The following is a 27,001-nucleotide window of genomic DNA, read 5'->3' on the forward strand; positions in this document are numbered from 1 at the left end:
TGAATCTTCATCCCGTAGTGTTACTTAAATCTCATCTATCTTTCCTGTAACCAGGCCTCAAACCGCTCTGAACTGAAGGCGATTGATGAGCAACGCATAGACCATGAAACGATTCCTCCTATCTCCACAAAAGTAACTGGAAATGTGAACAGGTGTGAATACGCGTATGGGCTGACCTACAACACCCTATGAACATCGAACCCAACCTCCTCTGTTTCGTTGTGGACTTCCAAGTTTGAGAGTATTAGAAACTGCTTCTTAGGAGATTAAATGTACCAGAGTTTCTTCATGCATTGAAGATTGAGATGAACCTTGAACAACACACAAATGGGTCACTTAATATATAGATAGAATGTTATGTTCATAACCAAAACTGCAAGAAAGTAGGTTGAAATTTGTCAAACCAAAAACTTGGACGGAGGGTGAATCGAAAGTACCTCGATCCAACACTGTATTAATATTTTTCTCAAGTTTGAGCTGGTTCCCGTCCGATATTTCTCCCTTGATCAGTGGATCATTTAAAAGCAGAATGAATGAATGGGAGGAGAGGTTTAACAAGGAAAAATCCAACAAAAATGTCTCAGTTACTTGACAGATCAGATCCGACTTGCCGATTTTTTTCAAAAAAATAAAGCGTGAGAAAGACTGGCACTAATAGGTTCTGATAGCAACTCCATCGGGTCAACGTCACAAACCAAAATGATATTTAAGCACATTGACATTTCTAATATCCATTCTGAGAGTTGAGAGACCCACCGTGTCCAAAACTCAAATCGAATAGTACCTCCAATGGTTCATTTAGGGGAATTAATATGATGCCACTTTCAAACAAAGTGGTGATATAAAGCTCCACCAATTAGAGATTGAACAAGTGACCTCTAAAGCCAAACCATCCCATGCAAGCAAGTGTCAGTGAGATGCCATAAAAGAGAAAAAGCGGGGGAGGTATGTTGTAACTAGTGTCGGCAATTACCTATATCAACCTATAAAATTTACTTCATTTATATATAAAAACTTCATTAATTTTTAAATTTTTATATAGAAATGTCAACTTTAAAATTTAAAGATAAAATGCTTTTTAACCATATAATTTCTGGTTACCACTGCTCATGTGACACATGGTTCAACCTCGGGGCTTCTTCGTTCCCAAGGCGCTCTAAATAGACAAGCGATGTCTAGCACCCTTCCTCGATCTGTCCACCGCGGAACTGATGTGAAAATTTTCCATGTCCCTTCAGATCCTCTGGCTCTGGCTCGTTGCTACCTGCACCACACCCACGTGAGGCCTTGCGGGCAGTCACCGCTTCTTCCCCGACAGTTCGTCAAAGCCTGTGAATTTCATATGCCAGCCGTCGCCGGCTCTCTCTCTCACGTATCTGTGCGTATGCGTGTGCGTGCATGCATGCAGGAGAGGTGAGAAAGAAGACAGAATAAAGTCGCTTTCAGGCGTCCACACCTGGACTGCATGAGAATTTCTTCACGTGACTACCTCTCTCCGCAGTAATCAAAAGAACAAAAGCTTTGGCGATTTCAAGGAAGGAAATCGGAAGGGGATGGAGGATACGAAAACATCTAAATTTTAACATGCAAATTCATGTCTGTTCGCTCAAGCAGCGAAACATGATAAACTGTGGAAAAGGAAGGGTGTCCGGGAAAACAGAGCAGCACATCAGGGCAGTACTCGCAGTGATTTACAACAGAGTCATATAACAGAAGATCGATCATCAGGAACCGACAAAGTAGCTAGAAGCTCACGTCTCCTTCACCACAAAGTAGCTGCGGTTCTTGACGACGATGTCGTACATGTGGACGGACTTGAACCTGCTGAAGTCCCTGGGCAGGGTGATGAGGTGAATGGAGGAGTGAGCCTTGTGGAACTGCAGCATCTCGGGGTCCTCGTGGTAGCGCTCCCAACCGATGGACGTCAGCTTCCTCTCCAGCGACTCGTAGGAGGTGATGACCTCGCCCGTCGGTATGTGCACCAGCACCGCCTTCCTCGTCGCAGCGAGCTCGGACCCATCGATTGACTCGACGTGTGGGTTGGAGACCAGTCGAGCCACACCATTCCTGAACACCCACACTCCTGACATTCTTACCTTCTAACTGAAACGAAGACCTCCTCCTTCTCCTCTTCTTTGCCTCTCTGGAGATCGATTGGACCAAGGAAACTAGACGTCGAGTATTGATTGTGTTAATGTTTTGAAATCGAGAAGAGGGCCGATGTATGAGAAGAAGTGAACGTGGTAAAGGGTTCTTATATAGAGGGGGAAGGGAGATCGGTAGTGCTGCAGCTGGCTGTATAACGTGTGGTGGGGAAGGCGAAGGTGGTGGTGGTGGTGGTGGTGGTGGTGGTGGTGGGGTTGCTGTGGAAGGCCCACAGAAGAGTTTGAACGGTGGGGTGGTACCTCTCAGCATCTGCAGGGCCACACTTTCATGGAATACGGACAGCAAGGGAAAAGGGCAGGCTTGTGCTTTTCTCCAAGGGACTTGATTCTTTTGTTCTCTCCTTGTCGGGGTTGCACACCTCTCTCTCTCTCTCTCTCTTTTCTATATTTCAGATTTAAAAGAGAGTGTTGGAAGCCGTCTGTGGGAGTCTCTCTTTCACACTTGGACGCACTTATTCCGTACCTTGTAGCAGCTAGCCTATGGTTTTCTGGTTTTCCCTGTCTTTTTCCCTCGCCTATCTGCAAGTAATATGGATTTTCACACACTTGCATTCATGATGCAGCGTTCTCTTAACACATCAAAATTGTTTCTGAAAGTGTTTTTGTTCATGGAAGTTAACTATATGAGTATATCATCACCATTCTCATCATGCATATATACAACCTAGAAATTAGTTTTTCAGTTATATTATGTTGGTATATAGATTAGATTTAACTGGATGTGAGAATCAAGGATATATGTAAAGATTTCATGCTCGCAACATCCCATCCTCAAAAGAAGACAGCCTTTAAGATGAAAGGAATAGGAAATGCAACCATAATGTTAAATTCATAAGGGGGATCTGTCTGTAAAATCATCAATTTAATCCCAACCACCTGTACATGTTCAAGAAAACCAATGCTTTTTCCTCTCAAGCAATATTAGACATCCAAATGGAACTACGTTGAAAACCGTGGGTACCTCCTTGCTAACTGTTATTTCAGCCAGAAGACAAACACATCTTGAGTAACAACTTTACTACTGTCTTCCAACTTGAATCCATGCCTCAAAACTGGCCTCATATATATAGTAATATGGCGTGAAAATCTTTTAGATATGCTGAATTTCTCAAACTCATTCAAGAGAAAATTTATGTTTGGCAGGCTCAGGGTGGGCATGCATGGATAAATACCTGGCCATGCCAAAGGATCTTAGACACATGATACATACATGATCTGAATGTTGGACAAAAGAATATTGTGATACTTGGCTCGAGGAAAAGAACATGCAAGAATGCGACCCTGCACAGGCTTGTGCTTTGTGCGCATAGGCTCCTCCTGTGCATGCCAAATATCCCCAAAAGTGGGTTAAGAATACACTTGGCTTTTTTTTTTTTTTTAAAGGCTGTGCACCATGCACTTAACCAGCTCTTGGTAGAGTTCTGAGATTCGAGAAGGTCACCTGCACTAACCAGATCGAGCATGGTTGGTTGGTTCTTTGTCTATCAAAAGCAGCAAAGCAGAGCACTGTGCTGGTGGGTCTGGTTAAATATATTATTGTGGAGCCTACCAACCACAGAGTATTTTGCACGGAAAAGAAAGTACCCGATACTCATTCAATTCAAGTGCTAGATCCTCTATCATTTTCAACTTTCATCACCACGTACGTCCATGCGTTGACACTTCACCATTGGTGAAAATGAAATATAATTAATGCTTGCATCTCTAGCTGACCTACACCTACAGTTATCGCATAGAGCAGTCATCTCCTGTCATATTTGCCATCATATAGCCGATCACGTTTTGAGGGAGACCGACGTGCTCTGGACCGGTTGCTGGTTGGTTTGGGCCTAAAGAATTTAAGGCCACATTGGAATGGGCCTCCCCCTCTATGACAATAAGATATATCGAATTGATCTTAATGGATGAATACTCGATCCACAGTTCGCCCCATGCTCGGGGACCCATGTTAATATGCGCTCCATTTCGAGTAGCAACGTATGAGAACATTTCTTAGGATGCTCTCTCTCTCTTTCTCTTTGATATACATTCTCATTTTATCGGTTCTCTTTCTCTCTTTATCGGTTCTCTCTCTTTCTCTCAAGTTGCAGAAATTAATAGCATTTAGTTCTTGTTATATTTGATGCCCATCAACGAAGGAGTGGGAATTAGTGCTACATTTTCTTTCTGCGTTGAATTGCCTGCGTAGTTGATTATATAAAAAAAGCTATTCTTCTTAGTCTGCTGTATCATACACTGTCTAACTTAATCTCATATATACATATATATGTATACGCAGACGCACATTTGGTTCTAGTATTTAACATGCGTGCATGCAAACACAAACACACTCACAGGCACATAATAATGACGTATCTTGCGTCCTTGTAATTGGGTTTATGACGTATCTTGTGTCCTTGTAATCGGAAAGTGGAAAGGGAATATGGAGATGCAATTGGAATATGGAACAGGCACGTGAAAGGCGTCCCTACGCACTCGTTGGTTGAAGAAGCGAGGGGCCAAACCCATCACTAATCAATCTCCCATCCCATGCTCATCGTTCGTTCATTCGAGGGGCCTTCGCTCCACTAGCACACACACCCTCTCATTCATTTGTTCTCATCACATATATTCTGCACGCATCGATCGATGAACTGCATTCCACTTGAAATTGTCGTACGTCCATTTCATCTTCATTCTCAGCTTTTGAAGCGAGAGAAATTCCTACGGACCCGCTCAATTTTCCATGCCTCTGCAACCAACTGCCCATTGTTACAACAAGTCCACATCTTAACATCTTCTTTTGTGGTTATAAGCATCTATGTACAGCTCCTGCTTCTATCCACATTTTATTTGTCCACGGCTGGTTATATGTGCATTGAAGTGCACCTTTGGTACATCTTCTTTATTTATCTTTAAGGGATACATGTCATGCATATGGGCCTATATGTGGTACATGGTGCGCATGCCAAATATAACCAGCTTCCCATGTCCTCCCTCTTATTGACACAGGGCCTTGCCTGTTGATGGGCTGTCCCCATCCTGCAAGGCAGAGGGGCCTTTGAAACTTTCATTCAGTGTTGAAACTTTGGTGAATTTGGATCCAATTATATGAGGTTGCCTCACGAGATCTGTCAACTGAAAATTTATTAACCATATATTTATTTTTTGTATAGAAATACATTTTTTACTCCAACCCTGCCATTAAACACATAAACAAACACCCATCTCTCTACAAAGGCAATTTTGTTAAAATATAAAAGAAAAAACAATTCTCTCCTCAATAAATGAAACACGAGCCCACCTCTGCTGCTTTGCATGTAAGTGTTGCACATATAAGGACAAGAATGAGAGAGACGTGTAATAGTAGAAAAACCAACTTTGAAAATGTACCTTGTAAAACTTCAATTACTTCTTATGTATAGTTTTCATGAATTACCTTATAAACTCGAGTACATTGCTTCGAATTTCTCAAACGATTAGCAGCTGTTTGTATATATATATATATATATAAAGAACGGTTATTTTGTAAATTTTGCCAGAGGAGAAGAAAAATAAGTGAGCGATGGAGAGAAAAAAAAGCTTGCACTCAGCACATAGAAGAAAGGCCCAAATAAACTAAGAAAAGCGTTCGTTTCATTTGCCTTTTCAAGCAACCAAAAACAAAAAAGGCAGAGGTTCTGCTTTCTCCTTTGATTAAACATGCCGGAGATGCTCTCCCTTATTTTTATTACAAAAGGGCGGAGAATTTTCGCCAGCATTCGATGCCCTTTGCCTTTCAATCATTTCTAAAAGATGGCTGATCACGCTCGCCGAGCATATATTGCTCATCATGTCAATATAATATTTGAATTGACAAAATTTTGCCGGAGAATATTGGTCCCTCCTCAAAAATATTATTATTATTATTATTACTATTTTCCAAAAAAAAAATTGCAAAAGGCAAAGTCATGTCGGCTTCCCACACACGCCCATCTAGATCGGAGGCTCCTCCGAACATCCAGGCCGTTCATTCACCGAGATCGACGGTACCAGACTCGGAAAAAACACCAAAACACAAGTCCGGCATTCTTCAACCCGTTTGTTTAATTAATTAAGCGTCTTTGTTTGATGGGCATATTGTATAATGTTGTTTCATGATCCCTTATCAACTTACATAATATAAGATGGTTTATTAGGTAGGACCTGTTTCCGAGAATCTCGACTCGGATCGGTCGGTGTTTGAGCCTCGAGAGACATAGCATAGCATAGCGCTGGTGAAAGTCTATATCGTCAGTTTAATTTCGTGTGCCCCTATTTCTTTCTATCAATGGCATGAGAACATTGTAGTAGTAGTTGATGTATATTGAACCTACTTGAAGCATCGATTGAGAAAGTGGAAGCTTCTACCTTCCCTAGCAACCGGACGTGATCACCCGAGACTTAGGCAACATCTGCATGTTGGTTTGTTTTTTGCATCTGGATCAGATATCAAACTTAGATTCAGATTTGGTTATACAACTAAATACTAAATCGGAACCTGATTGGTAATTAGATCCGAGTTCTTTACAGATCTGATTAGATAAAATTTAAATTTGAAGCGATAATCGGATATATATCTGATTGATTTACATTTATGCTCATAACCATTCAGCTGAATTCATTGATTCACTTGACGATAGTTTGCGTTTCCATTTCCAATTTGATGACCTTCATTTTCTATGAAACAGGATTTACACATTCGAAAGCTTAGTTAGTGTTAATTTTGTGAAAAACATTTTTGTAACTGAGATGTTCCTTCCACAGTTTAACGCTGTCGAAAGTATAAGATACGTTTTCTATCTTCTATAAAGTGTGCCTCAAGTATTGTAAGGACACTGGAAAAGAAAAAAAGGAAATACACCTTTTAACCTTTTACTAATTTCGGAAACGAGCTTCATGTTCCCGAATTTCTGTACGGAGCATGCGCTTCTTGATAACTGACCAATGAAGTCCCTCATGTTAATTTATCATGTTCCTTAAGCAAAGAATTATTGTCCTTTTGTTTCAATCACTTCATTCAACTGTACCGAAATACTTTTAACCCATGATGCCCAGAGCATAAACTTTATTTCAATTCTAAATTTTACTGTAGCAGTTTGTTCGTAAATCTATTTACTAGTACTCAATCACTTGATGGTCATTTTCTGTTTAAAGAAAAGATTGAAGAAGATTGTCACTTGGAAAAACCATTTTGTGAAACCTCTGATAAAGGTAAATTGGATAATATTTTCCAGTTGGAAAAAAGTTGATAAATATTAATTAACACTTTATAAACATAGGAAAGAAAACAAAATACCATACATGAGAAGAAGATCGCTTACATTTTTATATTTATTTAGATTTGCTCTAAGTTTCTGCTCCCCTAAATAACATTTCTAGAAGATCAGTAGAGTTACACGCAAGTCATCTTACACTATTAGGCTTTACGCATTTTCTCTGTTGGGAGTTGAATCCTTTTTAAAAGGCAGATCACCTTCGCATCTTCTTTATGGCAACAGACCCCCCTGATATATGCATGCACATGTATACATATATTCCTCATAATTTTGAGAGCATTTGGTACAAGATATCATCAAAATTATTGTAATTATTGAAGTTGCTGGGCACACGGCATGCCTTCTCCAACGCACGTGAAATGCTTCATTATCTGGTAGATATGGTTCTGATCTTTCACAGCAATGTTTCAAGAATCATGTCCGCCGTTGGCCCCTTCCTTGTGGTCTGAAAGCGCTCTTGGCGCCATCGATTGGTTGAATGATGTAACAGGATGGCAGAAAATCTCTTTGTATAATACATGAAATGCTATGACAAATTTCTACAACACGAAATCTTAGATATTTTCAAGTTTTAGCAGACTATGAGTTTCAAATACTTTCCTCGCAGCTCTCTTTTAAAGCTTAATTATTTTATGCTTAATTGCAAAAAGAACTGCATTTTCCATTATAAATCAAACAAACGTCAAAATAAGATGAGAAAATTCTGACCGGGAGAAGTAGGACCGGCAATTTTCTCACCATCACCTTGTTTTGAACGTAAACTAACTGGAAGTGGGTGTGATTCAACATTCTGTTCTTACCAGGCAAGGTGGATGATGTTGGTCCCGCTGTAACGCAAGTGGGTTCTCTTCCTCGATAATGAAACAAACAGCGGCTCATGCTTGTTAGTGAGAAAGACTTTCATTCCAGCTCAGAATCTCCCCATGATTTCATATTAAAGAGAAAAATGCATCAAAGCGCTCGCAGGAAAGCAAACACATTCCCTGGCTCAATGATCAGTTGACACATCCTGTTTCCCTCGAGTAAGAGAATCCAGCCACAAAGACATTTTCCGTCACATTACATCTCTGTTGACCTGGCATGAATGAGAACAACCGAACCATCCACAGTGTGGCCAGTTCTTGCATTTAGATGATCCCTGTTTATTCAGGCCCAGAAAGTCGGCATCTTTCACAGAACACACCAATGATCCTTGATTCATTCACTTTTTTTCTTTAATACCAGCCATCACTAAGTTTGGAGCTTGGATTTGTATCCACTGCCAAAGGCGGCTCTGGCTGTTGCTGGGCAGCATGAGGCAGATGAGTAGAAGTGGGCTGTGGTCTGCTGAGAAAGTTCTAACAAAATAAGAATATAAGCGGTATAAATCCTTTCGTCTTTACGCTTGATCCCCGTGATTCTCCGCAACTTGATTGACAAAGGAAGGTCACAGTGAAAGAGAACATGGTTTGCGCTTCACTCAGAAGTTGGATTTCAATTACAGCTAAAGAATTGGCAGAGACTTTCCAATTCTCCACAGTCATTATCAGTATCTAATAAGCTTCCGTCGACATACAATCTAATCGTTCAGGTCATACTTGTTGGGTCGGGTCCAACCTCAAGACCCGACCCGGCCCGTCACTTAAGTGACGGGCGGGAAAAAGTCCTCACGGTCCTCTCTCACGTCTCTCTCTCTAGTTATCTCTTTTGGGGAAGAAGTCCTCTTGTGGCTGCTCACATCAAGAAGAGAGGAAAAAGAGGAAAGACAAAGAAGAAAGAAAAAATGAAGGGTGATTTCTTTCTTGAATCTTTGGGGCTCTTTCTTTCATTCGCATAAGAGATTGTTATTGCTCTCTTGAGTTCACTGTTTTTCTTAAAACAGTAGGAATATTGTTGCTCGTGTATTTGGCTCCTTTTCTTGATATATAGAAAGTCTCTCTTGCCCATGGTTTTTTACCTCATTATTGGGGGTTTTTCCACGTAAATTGGTGTCTCTTTTTTTTCTGCATCTCTAGCATATATTTTGATATATATTGCTGCAACATTGGTGTTAAAATCTTGATCTTATGCACGTTGCCCTGTAATTCCGTTTTTCAGCAGTTTTGTGGTGGTTTGCCCTATTTTATTGTTGTTGAAGCATTCTTATTGGGGGATACGACTATAACAAAGTGGTATCAGAGACAGGTTAGCACCAAGTTAGCGTCAGGGTAGTTGTGTGCATTCTTATTAAAGGATGGAGTCGACCCCTATTAGAATGGTCTCTTTAAATGGGAACAATTGGACTATATAGAAAGCGAAAATGGAAGATTCGCTGTATTGTAAAGACTTATATGCACCCATTGAGAACCAGAAGCCAGCGAATATAACAGATGAAAAATGAAAGTTATTGGATAGAAAAACCATTGGCACCATCAGACAATGGTTAGATGACTGTGTTTTTCATTTGGTATCCGTAGAGACGAGCGCGAAGTCGTTATGGCAGAAGTTGCATGATCTTTACGAGATGAAAACAGCTGGGAACAAGGCTTTCTTGATTAGGCAGTTGGTAAATCTGAAACTTAGAGAGGGAAAACCAGTGTCAGAGCATTTGAATGAAGTGCAGAGCATAATCAATCAGTTGTCAGCCATGAAAATGATATTAGATGATGAGTTACAGGCACTCTTGTTGCTTAGTTCTCTTCCCGACAGTTGGGAGACTTTAGTTGTTTCTTTGAGCAACTCTGCTCCAGATGGTGTGCTTACGATGAAGCATGTAACCAGCAGCATTCTAAATGAAGAAACAATGAGAAAGTCTCTTGGTACTGGTAGCTCGCAAGTGCTAGTGATGGGAGACAGGGGCATACAGAAGAACCGTAACAAATGGCATGATAGGTCAAACTCTAGGTCCAAATCAAGACCCAAGATGACAGGTAAATGTTTTCACTGTGGTATTCCAAGGCATAAGAAGATTGATTGCAGGAAATTGAAAGAAGAAAAAGAGCAGAAAAAGAAGACTCAAAAGAATGTGAAGCCAAAAGAGTACACTGCAGTTGCTTCATATGATGAGGTAGTGTTATTTTTATCTGAAGAAAATGATTATTTTACAGTTCAGAATGGTGATTCTACATGGATTTTAGATACAGGGGCATCATATCATGCCACACCATGTAGAGAGTTATTCTTATCATACAGAACAGGTGATTTTGGAGTAGTTCACATAGGCAACAGTGACACTTCGAAGATTGTTGGGATAGGAGATGTTTGCATTCAGACGAGCACAGGATGCAAGTTGACTTTAAGAGATGTGAGACATGTTCCAGACTTGAGAATGAATTTGATTTCTGCAGGAAGACTAAGTGAAGATGGATATTGTATTTCGTTTAGTCAGACAGGTTGAAAACTTACCAAGGGGGCACTAGTGTTGGCTAGAGGTGACAGATTTGGCTCTTTGTATGGGATGAAGTCTCGAATCAGTAGTGTAGATGTCAATGCAGTTACTGGTGGTACTTCGTCGGATTTGTGGCATAAGAGGTTATGTCACAGTCAAAGAGGAATCGACTTACTCACCAAGAAGAATTTGTTACCAAAGGCAGATGGTGCACAAATATCTCCATGTGATCATTGTTTGGTTGGTAAGTTGCATCGAGTTTCCTTTCAGAAAAAACACTCTTCAAAAACTAAACATGTTTTAGATTTAGTTTATTCGGATGTATGTGGACCTATAAATGTGACATCTAAAGGTGGAGCATCTTATTTTGTCACATTTATTGATGATGCATCTAGGAAGGGTACAATGAAAAGCAAAAGTGAAGTAAGTGGTATCTTCATGACTTTTCATGCAGCGATTGAGCGCGAGACTGGTAAGAAGATGAAGAGACTGCGTACAGATAACGGTGGTGAGTACATAACATCTTCTTTACGAGAGTATTGTCTAAAACATGGTATTAGACATGAAACGACAGTTTCTTATACTCCACAGCATAATGGAGTTGCAGAAAGGATGAACAGAACAATAATCGAGAGAGTTAGAAGTTTGTTATCTAGCTCTAAGTTGCCTAAGTATTTTTGGGCAGAGGCAATGCGTACTGCAGTTTATTTAATAAACAGGTCTCCTTCAGTGCCTCTAGATGGAGACATTCCACAAAGAGTTTGGTCAGATGAAGAGGTTAAGTATGATCACCTCAGAGTTTTTGGTTGCAAAGCATTTATGCATGTACCTAAAGAATATAGGACCAAATTAGATGATAAAGCTATTCTTCTAATATTTCTTGGTTATGCAGATGATGAATTTGGTTACAGGTTATGGGATCCAAAGAATGACAAAATCTACAGGAGTCGTGATGTTGTCTTCAGAGAGGATCAAACTATTGAAGATGTCATGGGAGACACGAAGTCAGGTGTGAATGCTAGTGGTGTTCATGAGCCAACCTATGCAGAACCTGAAGAACTTTCATCTGAGCATGGTGAGACTGATGAAGATGTAGAGGAAGAGGAAAGAGAGACAGATGAACAGTATACAGATGACAGCCCTATGGAGACTCAAACTGATTATGAGCATGAGTTGGAGGGGGAGCTTCCTTCGCATTCAGAGCCAACTGAGGAGCAATTGGGTAGAGGTAAAAGAACACGTATACCATCTACTAGATATTCTACTGATGAATATATTATGTTTACAGATAGTGGAGAGCCAGAATGCTATGCAGAGGTGCTAGATTATGTGCATAAAGATGAATGGATTAAAGCTATGAAGGATGAGATGAATTCTTTATACAAGACTTTTGATTTGGTAGAGCTACCAAAAGGTAAGAAAGTGTTGCAGAACAAGTGGGTCTACAAGCTTAAAAATGAAGGTCAAGGCAAGTTGAGATACAAAGCTCGGTTAGTGGTGAAAGGTTTCAAGCAGGAAAGAGGTATTGATTTTGATGAAATTTTTTCTCCTGTTGTTAAAATGTCATCTATCAGGGTAATACTTGGTTTGGTGGCTTGTCTAGACTTGGAGTTGGAGCAGTTAGATGTAAAAACTACTTTTCTTCATGGAGATCTAGAGGAAGAAATCTACATGACATAACCAGAAGGTTTTGTGGTTGCCAGGAAGAAACACATGGTTTGTAAGTTGAAGAAGAGCTTGTATGGACTTAAACAAGCACCTAGACAGTAGTACAAGAAATTTGATGCATTTATGATAAATCAAAAGTATCGCAAGTCAGCCGTAGATCATTGTGTCTACATCAGAGAGTTCTCATCATGTAGCTTCATTGAAGATCGATATGAGCAAGTTCTTTGATATGAAAGACTTGGGGCCATCACAACAATTGTTAGGCATGAGGATTGTTCGTGATAGGAAGGCCAAGAAGTTGTGGTTATCACAAGAGAAATACATTGAGAAGGTGTTTAGCAAGTTCAACATGAAAGATGCTAAAAATGTAAGTACACCTTTAGCAGCACATTTTAAATTGGGAAATGAGTAATGTCCTTCTTCAGCAGATGAGAAAGAAAGAATGGAGAATGTTCCATATGCCTCCGCAGTAGGGAGTCTCATGTATGCTATGGTTTGCACACGCCTAGACTTGGCTTATGCAGTTGGTGTAGTTAGCAGGTTCTTGTCAAATCCAGGCAAGGAGCATTGGGCAGCAGTGAAGTGGATCCTAAGATATCTGAAAAGTACTTCCACTTACTGTTTATGTTTTGGTAAATCTAATCCAGAGATACAAGGATTTGTTGATGCAGACATGGCAGGTGATTTGAACTCTAAGAAGTCTCTTTCTGGTTATGTTTTTACTTTTGCAGGGAGAGTTGTATCATGGCAGTCCAGGTTGCAGAAGTGTGTTGCTCTTTCCACTACAGAGGCAGAATATATTGCAGCAACTGAAGCTTGTAAAGAGTTGTTGTGGATGAAGAGTTTTCTTCATGATATAGGCCTTAGTCAGAAGACCTATATGTTGCATTGTGATAGCCAAAGCGCTATACACTTGGCAAAGAATTCAGCGTTCCACTCAAGGACTAAGCACATTGATGTCAGATATCATTGGATTCGTGATGTGCTTGAGCAGAAATTGATTCAGTTAGAAAAGATACAGACAGAGAAGAATCCTGCAGATATGATGACGAAGTCTCTACCTAAGGAGAAACATGACGTGTAGAGATTTAGTTGGGATGACTGCCTTTAAGGCAGTGTATTAATTTTGTTTATTTTGCAGGTATGATCCCTCTCTTGAGGCTGGAGGGGGAGTTTGTTGTGTCGGGTCCAGCCTCAAGACCCGACCCGGCCCGTCACTTAAGTGACGGGCGGGAAAAAGGAAGGGCACCCGATGGTGCCCCTTCCTCACGGTCCTCTCTCACGTCTCTCTCTCTAGTTATCTCTTTTGGGAAAAGAAGAAGAGTGTTTTCCTCTTGTGGCTGCTCACATCAAGAGGAGAGGAAGAAGAGGAAGGCAAGGAAGAGAAGAGGAGAAGCAAGGTGCGTGGGTCGATTGGCACGCCAAGAAGAAAGAGGAAAGACAAAGAAGAAAGAGAAAATGAAGGGAGTCTTCATTGGGTGATTTCTTTCTTGAATCTTTGGGGCTCTTTCTTTCATTCGCATAAGAGATTGTTATTGCTCTCTTGAGTTCACTGTTTTTCTTAAAACAGTAGGGATATTATTGCTCGTGTATTTGGCTCCCTTTCTTGATATATAGAAAGTCTCTCTTGCCCGTGGTTTTTTACCCCATTATTGAGGGTTTTTCCACGTAAATTGGTGTCTCCTTTTTTTCTGCATCTCTAGCATATATTTTGATATATATTGCTGCAACATTGGTGTTAAAATCTTGATCTTATGCACGCTGCCCTGTAATTCCGTTTTTCAGCAGTTTTGTGGTGGTTTGCCCTATTTTATTGTTGTTGAAGCATTCTTATTGGGGGATACGACTATAACAATACTTCGTCTTCCCTGTTATGCTACCTCAACAGCTTGCTTGAAATACCAGAAGGGACCACCGGGGCCGAATGTCCTGAACTTCTTTGAGGACATATGCATAGACGGAATAGTTTCATAATGCAAAAGGAAAAATATCTGAACTTAAAATTTACTTCCAGGTAGTCGATCAATGCTTGCCTCTTTAATAAGAAAAAAGTGCAAGATCAAACCAAGTTAGTGCCTGTTCTTTCACCCGCCTTGCCCAATAAAGCCTTAGGCCAATTACAGGTATTGTCGATGGCTGTTGCTTTTCAAAAACCAATGGGACGAACGTTTGAAACTCCTCATGATATCTTGGCGGCCAGATTAATGACCCATTGCACAGCTTTTAAGGTCAACCCAGATTTTCCAAGCTCAGGCTTTGGAAGCAATGGCTTCACAAACAACAGTGCTAACGGAAGTTTTCTGCAAAACCAACCACATGTACGCAGTTACTCCTGGAAGGAAGAAATCCTCCGTAGAACAAATATTTGCAGCAGCTAATTTTCAGTTGTTTATATACCACGGATATGCCCGTGCCAGTGGAAAAGATCCCAAAACAATGCTCATACGAAAGACCCCAAAATCAGTGGGATAACAAGATGAAAAAGTATATATATATATATATATATATATATATATATATATATATATATACAAGAAACTACACTTCGATGTTTACACCTCACGCGCTTCCAAAAAATGACTTGAAATTTTCACGTTGACATCGCAATTGATGTTCTTGTCCAACTAAACCAGCAGGAGCAAGCTTTCAGGATCAGGATGACAAGATTATCCCTTACCACTGTTAAAGGCAGCCATCCATGGAGGTGCAACTGTCTAGCTGCAAAGCAAGCCTGTCTAAAGTTTCATAGATACGCCTAGACAAGGGATGTGACTTGTCCCCTCGAACGAATTCGTGTAGAACACCACCTAATTCAATTGAACTACAGCCTGATCTTCTCTCAATCCTCGGATCTTTCATCATCTTCCTCACACACTCCACATCATCCCACCTATTAGTCTCCGCATACAAATTTGATAAAAGCACATAATTCCCACTATTCTCTGGCTCCAATGTTAATAGCTCCCTCAGTGCTCTCTCCCCTACATCAAGGTTCCCTAGGAGTTTACAAGCGCCAAGCAAAGCTCCCCAAACCACAGCGTTCGCTTCTATGGGCATTCTCTTAGCCAGTTCCTCTGCTTCAAACAAAAATCCACTACGACCAAGAAGATCCACTAAACAACCGAAGTGCTCAATTGAGGGCTCGATGCCATACTCATTTTTCATACACGTGAAGTAAAATTGACCCAAATCTACCAGACCCATGTGGCTACAAGCTGTTAGAACGGCTATAAAGGTTATTTCGTTGGGGATCAACCCATTTGCTCTCATTTGGTTAAACAACTTCAATGCATCAGTCCCACGTCCATGAAAAGCTAACCCCTGTATCATCGTGTTCCACGAGTATAGATCCCTACGCTTCATGATACCAAAAACCTTAGCAGCACTCTCTATACTTCCACACTTTGAATACATATCCACAAGTGTTGTCCCTACATATTCATCAAGAAACACACCGCTCTTTTCTATGTGCTGATGTATCAGCATCCCATCTCTAAGACTGCCAACATGAGCTGATGCAGACAATGCACTCACAATAGTGACATGGTTAGGCCTCACACAGCGCGTCCTCATCATGTGGTAGAGATTCAATGACTCCCAGTAGTCCCCTTCTTTCGCATATCCACGAATTATAGCGGTCCATCCAACCACATCCCCCTGTGGAGACAGATCAAACACTCGCCTAGCAGCGACGAGGTTGCCCCATTGAAGAAAGGCAACCATCATCGAGTTCCACGCAATTTGATCCTTGCAAGGCATTTCTTCGAATAATCTGAAAGCAGATTCCGTGTAGCCTTCCCGAGAGGCATACGCTGACACCATGGTTGTCCAAGACACCAAATCTCTCATGGACATTTCCTCAAACACTTGGCGAGCAGAATGCACGTCGCCGCAATCAGCGAGAAGCTTGAGCAGGTGGGTCTGCGTAAGAACGTCCGCCCCAAACCCATGCTTGATGATATGGCCCTGGACTTGGCGTCCTTCTGCAACAGCCAAAACCTTGCGGCACGCAGTGAGCACAAAAGGAAAGGTGTACGAATCATGACAGATCCCATCTCCACAGAGCCGACGGTAGAATAAGATGCCTAGACGAGCATTGTTGCTGTTGCAGCAAGCTCTGATGGTAGTGTTGTAAAGAAACACGTTGGGAGTTCGTACTTGGTTGAAAATGGCCATCGCATATTGCATGCATCCCGAGATCGAGCAGACCACCAGCATTTTGGCAACAAGAATGAAATTCTGAGCCAGTCCATTTTTGATAACTCGACCATGGATAGGGAGCAGGTCCGCCAAACCAGTGCAACCTTCCACCAAAGACGCCAAGTATTGGGGAGTCGTCGACATGCATGTTGGTTCGCTGCTTCAGACGAAAAAAAACGATTCGAAGGCGTGTTTCTGTGTCACTGCCTCGTCAAAAACAAACGCACACACAGATGCTCATCTAAGGTGGAATTCTTGTCTTGTTACGTGCTCAAGCTCCTGCGAATCACGAATTAAAGAAGCCGAGTGGGAAAGATTTTATAGTGCTTGGAACTTTCAGTACTTTGAACCAAGTTCCAACTAACCAATTCACTAAACAAATCACATTAAAGAAGGTCAATTTTTTAACTTTTCCATGATAAGATTATTGTAGAATTAAAACATGTGAGTTGCAAGTCAAACACTTCAATGTCTATACTACGTCATGCAGATATGCATAATCCATAATTTTCTACTCAGTAGCATAGTTGTAAACGGAACGAAGGCGGAATAAATAATTAAGTCACTTAATGTTGAATATTGTATTTAATCAATGTCAAATACAAATAAACCCACATATTGTTTTGCCTTAAATCAGGATAAGTGTTCACTACTTTCGGTATATTAGACGATGACTGTTTTCAATTTGCTATCGCTCAGGACGAATTAAGATATAGACTATCTCCCTCTCTCTCTGGTTAAATTGCAAATTCACTTTGCGGTGGGGCAGGATCACATCAAGGAGCCACAAAGTCAAGAGGGCGTCTCCTGCAAACACGTCGATATCTCCTGCAACACAACCTATTCTCGCCATCACTGTTATATCCTGCCACAAAATGAACATACAAAACGAAATAAAAATTCCCAAAGAACGTCTCTCCTCTCGTTCTTCTTACATTTACCAACTTCTTGTGCCACGGGAGAAATTCAGAAAACAATTCGGCCTTCTCCACCTATTAGGAGGTTCATAGCATAGAATTCACAAGAGCAAAAAATTTTCTTAGTGATAATTTATAAAACTTGGAGATCGAGAAGAATATAATAACCACCCTTCTTGAATCGCCAAACATCAACTCTTGAAAGTTTCCTACATATTAATATTCAAAAGACAGCATGTAACTACTTAAAGAAGAGTTTGTGATCGCACTAAAATGCAGACTCTAACTGCGTTTGAGTATATCAATCTGCTGCAGACCCAAGTTTGCTAGTCCAAGCCACACTACCATCAATGCTCTCAAGTATATCCTCCACAAACTTTATCAACGAACACAATCCTCCCAAAAAGTTGTGATCAATCACTCCTTCCCCATCCACAACATGGGCGAAATCCACAAGCTTCACAGAAGCCACCACCGGTCGGCTACCGTCGGTCTCATCCTGGCCATACATCAACAGCACCGACTTCGAGTAGAAGTGGAAGAACGTCTGCTTCTCGAACCACTGCTTCAGTTCCAGCAACTGCGCCAAAACTCCGGTCGGACCGCCAAAGACGGCAGGTGCATGCGCGCAATCTGGCGAACTTGAAGAAGCGTTCGATGAAACGAACACCCTCAGAACCGATCTGACTTGATCAGCACTGAGAATGGCCTTCACCCAACGTCTCCCAGGCTTCCATAAACCCGGTTCTTCACTCGGATACACCTGCAACCCAGAAATCCTAAACCCCAGTTTCAAACTGGTGGAAGTCCGGTCCTTCTCCACGCATTTGCCCACGTACTCATCCGATGCGCCGGGATACCACGTTCTGGACCCGATTTTGACGTCAATCACAGAGGGACGATAAAGGGATGAGACGACGTCGTCGATGACAAGGTGCTCGCGGGGACCGGAACCATCCGAAGCTTCTAGAAGTTGGGTACCGTAGAAGGACGGGAAGAATCGATGGACATTCGGTGGCAACTGGGAGTTCGACCAAAAGGATCGGTAAAACCCCACCTCCTTCGACCCCCGATCATGGTCTTGCAGCGGCCTGCGCCGTCGATAAGGAGTCCGAGATTTCCTTCGGCCGCTTGGTGATCGGCGACCTGGTGCGGTGGGGCTTTTAGCAACATCTCCTTCCCTTCTGCTTCCCTCCTCCCTCAAGAACCCGGCATAGCAACGGAAACCGGCACCAGCTTTTCCGCCTTGGGTTCGACAGAAGATGTCGACCCAATATAAACGAAGGAATAATCCACCACCAGTTTTTCTGCCTATTCGATGGAAGATGCCGCACTGCCCGCACCAACACAAAGGAAGAGGAACCGCGTCTCGCCGCGTTGTTTGTCTTGATGACAAGTACCGTATGGCAAAGAACCAGCACACCACCCGGAACACCGTGGCTTTACGGTGTGTTGATGAACCCTCGAAAGAGATCCGAAGATCTGAAGGAGCGGGCATTTCAAAGATGCACTTCAGTTGAGAACCTACATTTTGTTCTTAATCCCAGACATGAGTTCACGTTCTCAAAACTTCTGTTCTACATGACTTCATGTTACTCAATTTAATGACGGCAGTCATTACAACTTTTGGAGGCGCCGATAATTCTTTAGACAGCAGCAACTGCGTCTGCCGATAGCAATAGCTACACAGTAGAAGAGTGGTGACAGGACTGCAGTAACCACAACTTCAATGGTGGAGTTTATTGGTGATTGTCAAGCAGTACCAATAATGATGATTTGACTTGGTACTTGGTAGGATAATGAATTAATATAGCGATGGGAATGGCAGAGGCAGCAGCAGTATGGTAGCTGTTGGTAATGGGAAGGTGGTAGCTGCTAAGTGCTAATAGTGAGGGCGAAGGTGGCCCATTTGCATAAGGAAAGCAACGTGAAACATAATGCTACGTCTCTTTTACTGTAAAAATGGGTCCGGAATTTAGAGGCAAGAGGCTCCAACAACGACCATTACTGTCAACACAACAAGAGTGCCAACTGCACTGATAAGTGCCCACCGGGAAAGCAGACACATCAAGCATGCATGTTGAGAAACCCTGCACGTTCTGGTTAGGCCGTGAACTTGCAAATGACTTCACAAAACCTGATTTTTCAAGCCCTTCAACCGTTTCAGCTGTCCTGCCAGAAGCCTCACCCCTCATATACTGCAGTAATTCTTCATTTAAGTTCATCATTTCTTCAGTCTCCCAAGCTTGAAAACCTACACTCACTTGTTTCACATCCTCAGCATCTACCAGACAATCAGATGGTCGAGCTGCAACAATGCAGAACATCTTCACAATGCCAGTATGCAGCTTAGGTGGTACGTTTTTCATTTGAACGCAGAGATTAAGATGAAGCCAACAGCCTTGAGCAGTCGACTGTACAAAATCCTTGCTTCCTGAATTTGAAAAGATCTCCGCACCAATACAACGCCTACAACACAACCAAGTACAAATTTGATTAATGACGATTGAGAAATACCTCAAAAGCAATGGCAGTCTCATTTATACAACAAAAGGATTGGCGACAGCAGTTTAATACATACGATCGAAATAAACAGCTAGCTTATCCTATATGGAAATGAAGTTCTAGTAGTACGTGATGTAAAACTATGACTCATACCCATATGACTCTCTTGTAGCACTTTTTTGCAAGTAATGCAGAAGAATGCCACAAGAGGTTGGAAATTATTTCTCAAAAATGCGGAGAAAGGAAGAAACTCTTGTAGGAGAAGATTTAATTTAAGGGTCCTGGAGCTCATGAAGTGGATGCAATTTTCAAGTGCTACGGCATCCTTTATGCCAACCTAAAACAGAGCACGATGAGCAGCACTAATGCTCAGAAGCATCCAAATTACATGAAGAAGTTGTTGCTTCTATTCCATGATGCGACATCAATATTCAACACAGGTAAGGTTCAAAAGCATTTATTGTATGTGAGAAGGTACCTTGTTTGGAAAAAAAAGCTTGGGATATGGAAAGGCAGGTGAATCCATCTTCCCAATACTTCTGACAGATGGTCCACCCCAGTCATCACTGGATCGACTCGGTCAATGTTACTGTTTTCCCCAACTGCACCCTTTTGCAACCTAAGCACCCGTGGTATAGCAAACCTGCAAATTTCGAGTGATCCCCCCAAGACATAGTCATAGCTAAAAAACTGTGTTCCAGAAGGCAAGAAGAATACGTTCCCAAAAGTTCTTAAGAACAAAAACAGTTCTTCACTGATCTCTGTATCTGCATGCCACAATCGCTCAGCCAGATCATGTACCAGCTTTGCATGAAGCTGCTTTCTTGAACTCCTAGAGCTCAACACATCAAATTCATTATCTGGCAGTTCAGGAAAAAAGACAACAAAGGCAGCACAGAAGGCTAATAAGGAACAATTAAGTGCAAGAATCGAGATATATCTAAAGCTTTCCATGTCGATGTCCATGAATGACATGGCTAGAAGATCAAACTCTTTGGCTAAACTTCTGAACTGAAATGACACGTGAGTGAGCTGATATGTCAGTGCATCCACAATTTGGGCATTGTGAAAGCTCATCCTGACATTCTTTTCAGCATGTTCTTCATTTCTGACGCTCCTTTTATCACAAGTGAAAAGTTCCAACATGCCTAACATGTCCGACAAATATTCAAGGGTCTTTGCTCTTAGCTTCAGAAACCATCTCTGAAAATAAAAAGTAGGTTCTAATGTAGCAGCAGTAGATAACATTACCTCTGCAAGACAAATTTTTCTGTGCACTTCTGCAATTTTAATTCCATATTCTTGCATGTTGGGTACTTTGGAGCAAAAATCAGTGGCTTCCATTGCAAATATCCTGCTAAAGTTCCTGTCGTCATTTATCTTTACCCAGTCAAGAAATTGGATGGTTTTTTCATCAAAAAAGAGGCTATGGAGTTCACTTTCAGCACAGGTAAAATCTGAAACTGTTCTCAACCAACAATAACAAGAATCTGATTGCACTCCTCCAGGACAAAGCAACTGGCTGAATATGAATGAAGTTGCAAACCAAGCACCTTTAATAGCAGCATATTTACCAATCTTGTAGACTATCCAAAATTCCTTATTCCTAATCATTTTTTTTGCAAAATCCAAAGTGAAGCATTCATGTTTAACCCAGAAAGAATCATGGTAGTTTTTCATGCAATCATTTTCATGATTAGTTTCTGTCAGGCCACCAGTCCTTTTTCCACCATCACCGACCAGACATTGGCAGCTCTCTGGTTGATTAAAACCTTCAGGTCCCTCCTGCCTACTGGAGAGTACACCCACCTTCAACCTTGTGTGAAGAGATGTCCCTCTTGAACTTTGAACTTGTGATTGCCCATCAACTTGGTCATATTCATAAATTGCCCCTACCGAATAAGAGGAACTATTCTGGGAATTTTGTTTCAGACATTCATGCCTGCTGAAGGTCGAATTCTGATTTGGTTTTTTCAATAAATTGAGCTTTACATGAAAATGCAGAAAGAATGAAAGGATCATACACGTCCCAGAATTATGACTGAAGTTATCTTTCCAGACACATTCCATAAGCAAACTAACAGTATCGCTAATATTAGCATCAATGGCATCGGCTGCATCAAGAAAATCAAGACATGTGCAAGAAAATCTGCATAAAGAAAACAACAGACTTGCAATTGATGAATCCAGCATCCTTCCTTCAATTGTAGAGACTTCACCACTAGATGATTGAGAATTTTCTTGATTATCATAGCCTTTGCTCATTTCTTTGAAAATGACAACAGAATCACCATTTAATTTTCCTTGAACACCAACCAAGGTTTCTACCAAGCCTTTGACCCTGCAAAGTGCTAGGTGAGATACCATAGGATACTCCTTCATGAGAACCCTAACAAGTCCAAGTAAATGTTGAAATTCTTGCTCTAGCTCCCCATGCAATTCTTCCTTTGATCCACATATGGCTACTCCTGACTTGATCTCAGCAGCCCCCTTCTCACAAAGCAAAGTAATTTCATCCATTATCAACAGTGTCAGACGACATGGGAGAATTTGTAGGTTATTTTCACCAGATAAGGGGCTTGTGCTTTCTGGATTGGTTTGATAGCACTTGGACATGATCAAGCATTCATCAAATTTATCACACCTAGTTTCTGGGATAATCTTCCTAATGCAGAAAGCTAGATCCACTAGAAGGCCAAAAGCGACATGTTTGACTGCCAGATTATGAGAACGAGCAGCAATTTCTACAACCTTTATCAAATCAACCACAATAGACTGATCCAGAGATGGTAGAGAAAAACGGAAAATCTGTCAAGTAACAATGAAATTTTCAGTTATATAGTGAAAGGATAATTATTATTTTTTTCTCCTAATGTGTTTGTGATGAAGGTATGAGAATGAGTGAGATGAACATGCATACACACAGACAGATGGAGAGAGGGGGAGGGGAGAGAGTAACCTTGCGCAAAACTCTCATGGCCTCACATCGCAAATTCACAGGACTATCAGCCTTCTCTAAAAGTCCAAGAAGAGCTCTCAATGCATTCTCATGAACAGGAATACATGAAATTGCTTTCGGTGAAAGAAGCCAAAAGCATTTCAATGCTGTTATATGTGAATCGGATGGCAGATCAACGCTCAGAAATGAAAGGAGCAAATCCATCTGAGGCCAAGGAAAAGAAGAGCACCAATTAATGCCAGAAAAAGGATTTTTTGATGATCTTATGACAACAACAAAGCACCTAAAAGAAAATCCACCAGACTAAAGCAGCAGACTACTAGTGGCATATGAATACTCTAATGGCCAAAAAAGTGTCCGGTAAAAGCCGGCAATAGCACTAGAAGAAGCACTTTAAGAGCATAACCAAAAGTATCCACCTGTCAATATTGATAACCACAATAGCCAGCATAAATAGAAGCAACTACTTGTCTAGAAGGACAACAAAACTATACAAGCAGAAAAAAATAAGTCAACCATAGCCTGGTTTCCCATACTAGTATAAAAAATAATGCAGCTCAACTGGATGCTTACCTGGTCAGAAATGAGAACTGATGATTTGGAAGCAAGTTTTGTAAGTGCTAGAAGCATGTCAGCCACAATTTCAGCATTTTGAGAATCCATAGTCAATTTTTTTCCAGTCTACCAAACATAAGACAAAAGTTATCCAGTCAAAGGATGAACATGTATCCACTCTTCGTATTAGAACTTCAAAAGCGGTGCATAGGTGCTCTGAAAAAAGAGCCAATGATAACAAAAAAAGCTAAATGCAATTGCAAAGCTCAACAGCACTATATATAGTTACATGCACCAGCATGCATGATTTCTGCCACTTGCTTTCTTGCTATCCAGCAATAAATAATTTACAATGGGAAGCAGGACACACATATGAAAGAAAACCCATACAATACAAACCAGACCCTCATAAGCCATTGATTAAAAAGGAGATGAGCTGGAGAATTGAGATATATGGACAGGGCAAAAAGATCGTCGGTTCAGGACAGAAAGGCATAAGAAAATGAGGAAAGCGTGGTATCATGAGGAAGAGGCTGGGTAACGTAAAACAAATAATTGCTTTAGAACAACTGAAGGACAATGTTTCATGTCATGTGAAGACTAACCCAGAAAGTCTTCAAGCAGAAGAGAATCATGTTCTACTAACCTCATAAGCTCTACAAGCAATGGCATACGAACTTCCCATTTTAGCAAAAACATGTGTCGCTGCCCTCTTTACAGCATAACATGCCCTTTTTGAAGCCAAAAGGCTGACCACCATCTCCAACACAACAAACGCAAAGCCCTCTGACAATTCACAAATGTGACCAGCAGCAAACAATGAAGCCTTTAGCTGCATTAAACAAGGTAAAAGGAGCATTTCATAAATAGCGTTTTGGGATGTCTCTGTGTGAATAGATATCAGACAACTAATCAGTATGACCATGTCAGCAAATGGGGACAATCCAACAAAAAATTAAGATAAATAGCACCCAGTTAGAGGCTGGAATAAACAGGATCCACAACTTTGTTAAACTCACAAAGGCTAAATAAACAGGCAAACTATTGTAACATTCTAAACCAAGAGGAAATGGCTACTGACCTAACCTCCATTACATGCGACGACTCCAACAGCGTGGACACTACCATATAACGTATCTCGGCACTATCCTTTCCAAAGTCTGCAAAGCAGCCAATCACTCGTAAAGCCAATGCTCTCGATTCCACGTCGCCCTTGTCAAAAACAACCTTAATCCTTCTGAGCACTTCCATATGATTAGGCACTCTCTTCTTGGCCAGAATACCATCATACCTTGATCCCCTCCTTCTTCTTGACTTCATCTCCATCAGAAGAACCTTCAAAACAGAAGCTTTAATGATCTTATCACCAGACATGAACGCATCTGCAAGACGAAGGATAATCGCATTTGCAAAGGCTCTGTCTTCCCCCAGGACCAAACCAAACATATGGGCCATAGATGCTGGGATATTCGACTCCTCACTCCACCTCACAAGCCTAGGCCCCATACACAAAATTGCCTCAACAGCACGCCCTAAGGAAAGATGTAAAGAAAGGAACCACAATAAGGGAAAACCTTCAATGTGATTATCTAAATAGAGAAAAGAGTAAAATGCAGAAACAAGCAACATAATCGAAGACATAGCAGACCTGGTTTCTTCGATCGGAGGCCTTTATCGAGCTCGATGCACCATTTCATTGCTTGAGCCGCTGGAATCGGTTCCATCCGCAGCTGAGAAAATAAGGATCTTTTCAAATCTTCGCCCTATTACAGAAGTATAAAACAGGTTTCTTTTTCCCAAAAAAACACGTTTTCTACGACTATGGTTTTGATACTAGAGGTTGGAAGCTGCAAAGGATGAGATACTAGGCAACTCCTTCTCTTTCCTCTTTTTTCCAACAAGAAGGTGCAAAACCCATGATTCAATGGCCGACCATTAGCGTATTCTCCATCAAACAACCACGACGATATGAAAACAACCACAAGCAATGCTTCCATTCAAAAAAAGCATTTGATACATGACAGGCAATCTGACAACAGTGTCAATAATCGGCTTTCTCTCCTCTATGAATGGAAAATAGGAGAGGGAAATTGAGGAAGGACTGACACTATGTCCGGATGGAGGGAAAATAAAGGATACTAAGGTGTAAAACCCATGATTCAATTGAAAACTTGGTTTTTTAACTAGTTTTCAAAGCCTGGTTTGTGTATTTGAGTGACATGAAAAAAACCAGTTTTCAAGGTTACATTTTTTGAAACCTGGTTTTTGTTTGGATCACAAACATGAATATCTAAAGCTTAGATGACAATTATATTATGCATGATAGAAGGAAGAACTTCCACTCATCTTTTGACGCTTTACTACATCACAGTTGATGTGTGTGTACCCATATTTTTGTGCACTTAGATACCAGTGCTACTATCAACAAGTGACCTGGGTTTAACAAATGGACATCTAACAACTACACTCATGACCATTCTCCCCAAATGTGTACCCACAAAAGAAGTAGAAAGTGTAGGAATCATAACGATATTTGTTTCAATCATCCTACTAGTGAAATCAGGCTGTTCGAAGACAGGAAGCGGCTAACCCTTTACATCCTACTCCTTATGAACGATCAATTAGTTTAAACAATATATCCAGCAAGATCAAAAAAATCAAAATGAAGCAAAATAAGCAAGTGAATGTGGCCGACCTGAACTGAGAACTATGACGCTCGATTGAGCAGAAACAATGGATACCCGCTCGAGTTGAGCAAATGGCATCGGCTACAAGTACAAGAGGTAGAGGGAGTGAAGGCGGTCTTCTTCTCTCCTTTCCTCCTACCGCTGCCAGACGGAGAGAAATGTAGAGAGAGGGGCCGGCGGCCTGCAATCCAAAGAAAGATACTTGCAAGTTGCAAATTACAATCTGAGTGAGAGAGAGAGAGAACAGCGAACGTGCGATTGTTGTTGAAACTGGGTTTCTGGAAAACCCACCTTCGACGGCGTCGACACGCTCCCTGAACAGGGTTTGCAAAAAAAAAAAAAAAAAACGTTTGCGTATGGTGCCAACGGATCCTGATCACCATCGGGGTTGGTCCCACTACAGTCCGATGAGACCCGAATTCAACAATTCAGATCCAGCTTCTTCTTTAAAATCTCATTTCATGATCACCATAGAGATGTCGATATATTTCATTTGAACTGGATATTCAATTGAACCGATTCTATTCGAAAAAATCGGATATGAAATAAAATTAATATCCTATTAAAAATTGGGATCCGATTCAGATTTAAGAAATAACAGTGGTACGGATTCGGATAGGATTTGTTTTGAACAAATATCCTATATCTAATGTCGAAAGTTGGCGTTCAAAATTCGGATTTGGATTTAGACATAAACATAAAAAATGGATTAGGTAGGGCTTC

At 41.2% G+C, this 27,001-nt stretch overlaps 4 protein-coding genes across 6 annotated transcripts; all 4 read right to left on the reverse strand.

Annotated features, from left to right (window-relative positions):
- Window positions 1-1,573: 1,573 nt before the first annotated feature.
- Window positions 1,574-2,221, reverse strand: LOC116257881 (flowering-promoting factor 1-like protein 1). Its single transcript, XM_031634894.2, has one exon. It carries the CDS (start codon window positions 2,088-2,090, stop codon window positions 1,752-1,754), a length of 339 nt encoding a protein of 112 aa, XP_031490754.1. The 5' UTR covers window positions 2,091-2,221; the 3' UTR covers window positions 1,574-1,751.
- A 12,394-nt stretch (window positions 2,222-14,615) lies between these two features.
- On the reverse strand, window positions 14,616-16,981 carry LOC116257821 (pentatricopeptide repeat-containing protein At5g15300-like). The gene is made up of 2 exons (XM_031634816.2): window positions 15,133-16,981; window positions 14,616-14,755 (listed from the first exon to the last, which is right to left on the reverse strand). Exon 1 carries the CDS (start codon window positions 16,797-16,799, stop codon window positions 15,138-15,140), a length of 1,662 nt encoding a protein of 553 aa, XP_031490676.1. The 5' UTR covers window positions 16,800-16,981; the 3' UTR covers window positions 14,616-14,755; window positions 15,133-15,137.
- A 691-nt stretch (window positions 16,982-17,672) lies between these two features.
- LOC116257516 (inositol polyphosphate multikinase beta-like) lies at window positions 17,673-19,084 on the reverse strand. Its single transcript, XM_031634352.2, has one exon. The coding sequence runs from the start codon at window positions 19,068-19,070 to the stop codon at window positions 17,874-17,876; it is 1,197 nt and encodes a 398-aa protein (XP_031490212.1). The 5' UTR covers window positions 19,071-19,084; the 3' UTR covers window positions 17,673-17,873.
- A 425-nt stretch (window positions 19,085-19,509) lies between these two features.
- Window positions 19,510-26,601, reverse strand: LOC116257515 (uncharacterized). 3 transcript variants are annotated; one of them, XM_031634349.2, is made up of 9 exons: window positions 26,570-26,601; window positions 26,287-26,459; window positions 25,240-25,321; window positions 24,678-25,123; window positions 24,238-24,423; window positions 23,610-23,717; window positions 23,037-23,240; window positions 20,556-22,885; window positions 19,510-20,041 (listed from the first exon to the last, which is right to left on the reverse strand). In XM_031634349.2, exons 3-9 carry the CDS (start codon window positions 25,313-25,315, stop codon window positions 19,513-19,515), a joined length of 3,879 nt encoding a protein of 1,292 aa, XP_031490209.1. In that variant the 5' UTR covers window positions 25,316-25,321; window positions 26,287-26,459; window positions 26,570-26,601; the 3' UTR covers window positions 19,510-19,512. The 3 variants fall into 3 exon arrangements, with proteins under 3 accessions (XP_031490209.1, XP_049934749.1, XP_031490211.1); XM_050078792.1 differs by lacking the exon at window positions 26,570-26,601 and having other exon boundaries at window positions 26,287-26,562; XM_031634351.2 differs by lacking the exons at window positions 25,240-25,321; window positions 26,287-26,459; window positions 26,570-26,601 and having other exon boundaries at window positions 24,673-24,795.
- Window positions 26,602-27,001: the final 400 nt, after the last annotated feature.

This window comes from Nymphaea colorata, chromosome 7 (genome assembly GCF_008831285.2).
Source record: "Nymphaea colorata isolate Beijing-Zhang1983 chromosome 7, ASM883128v2, whole genome shotgun sequence".
NCBI lineage: Eukaryota > Viridiplantae > Streptophyta > Magnoliopsida > Nymphaeales > Nymphaeaceae > Nymphaea > Nymphaea colorata.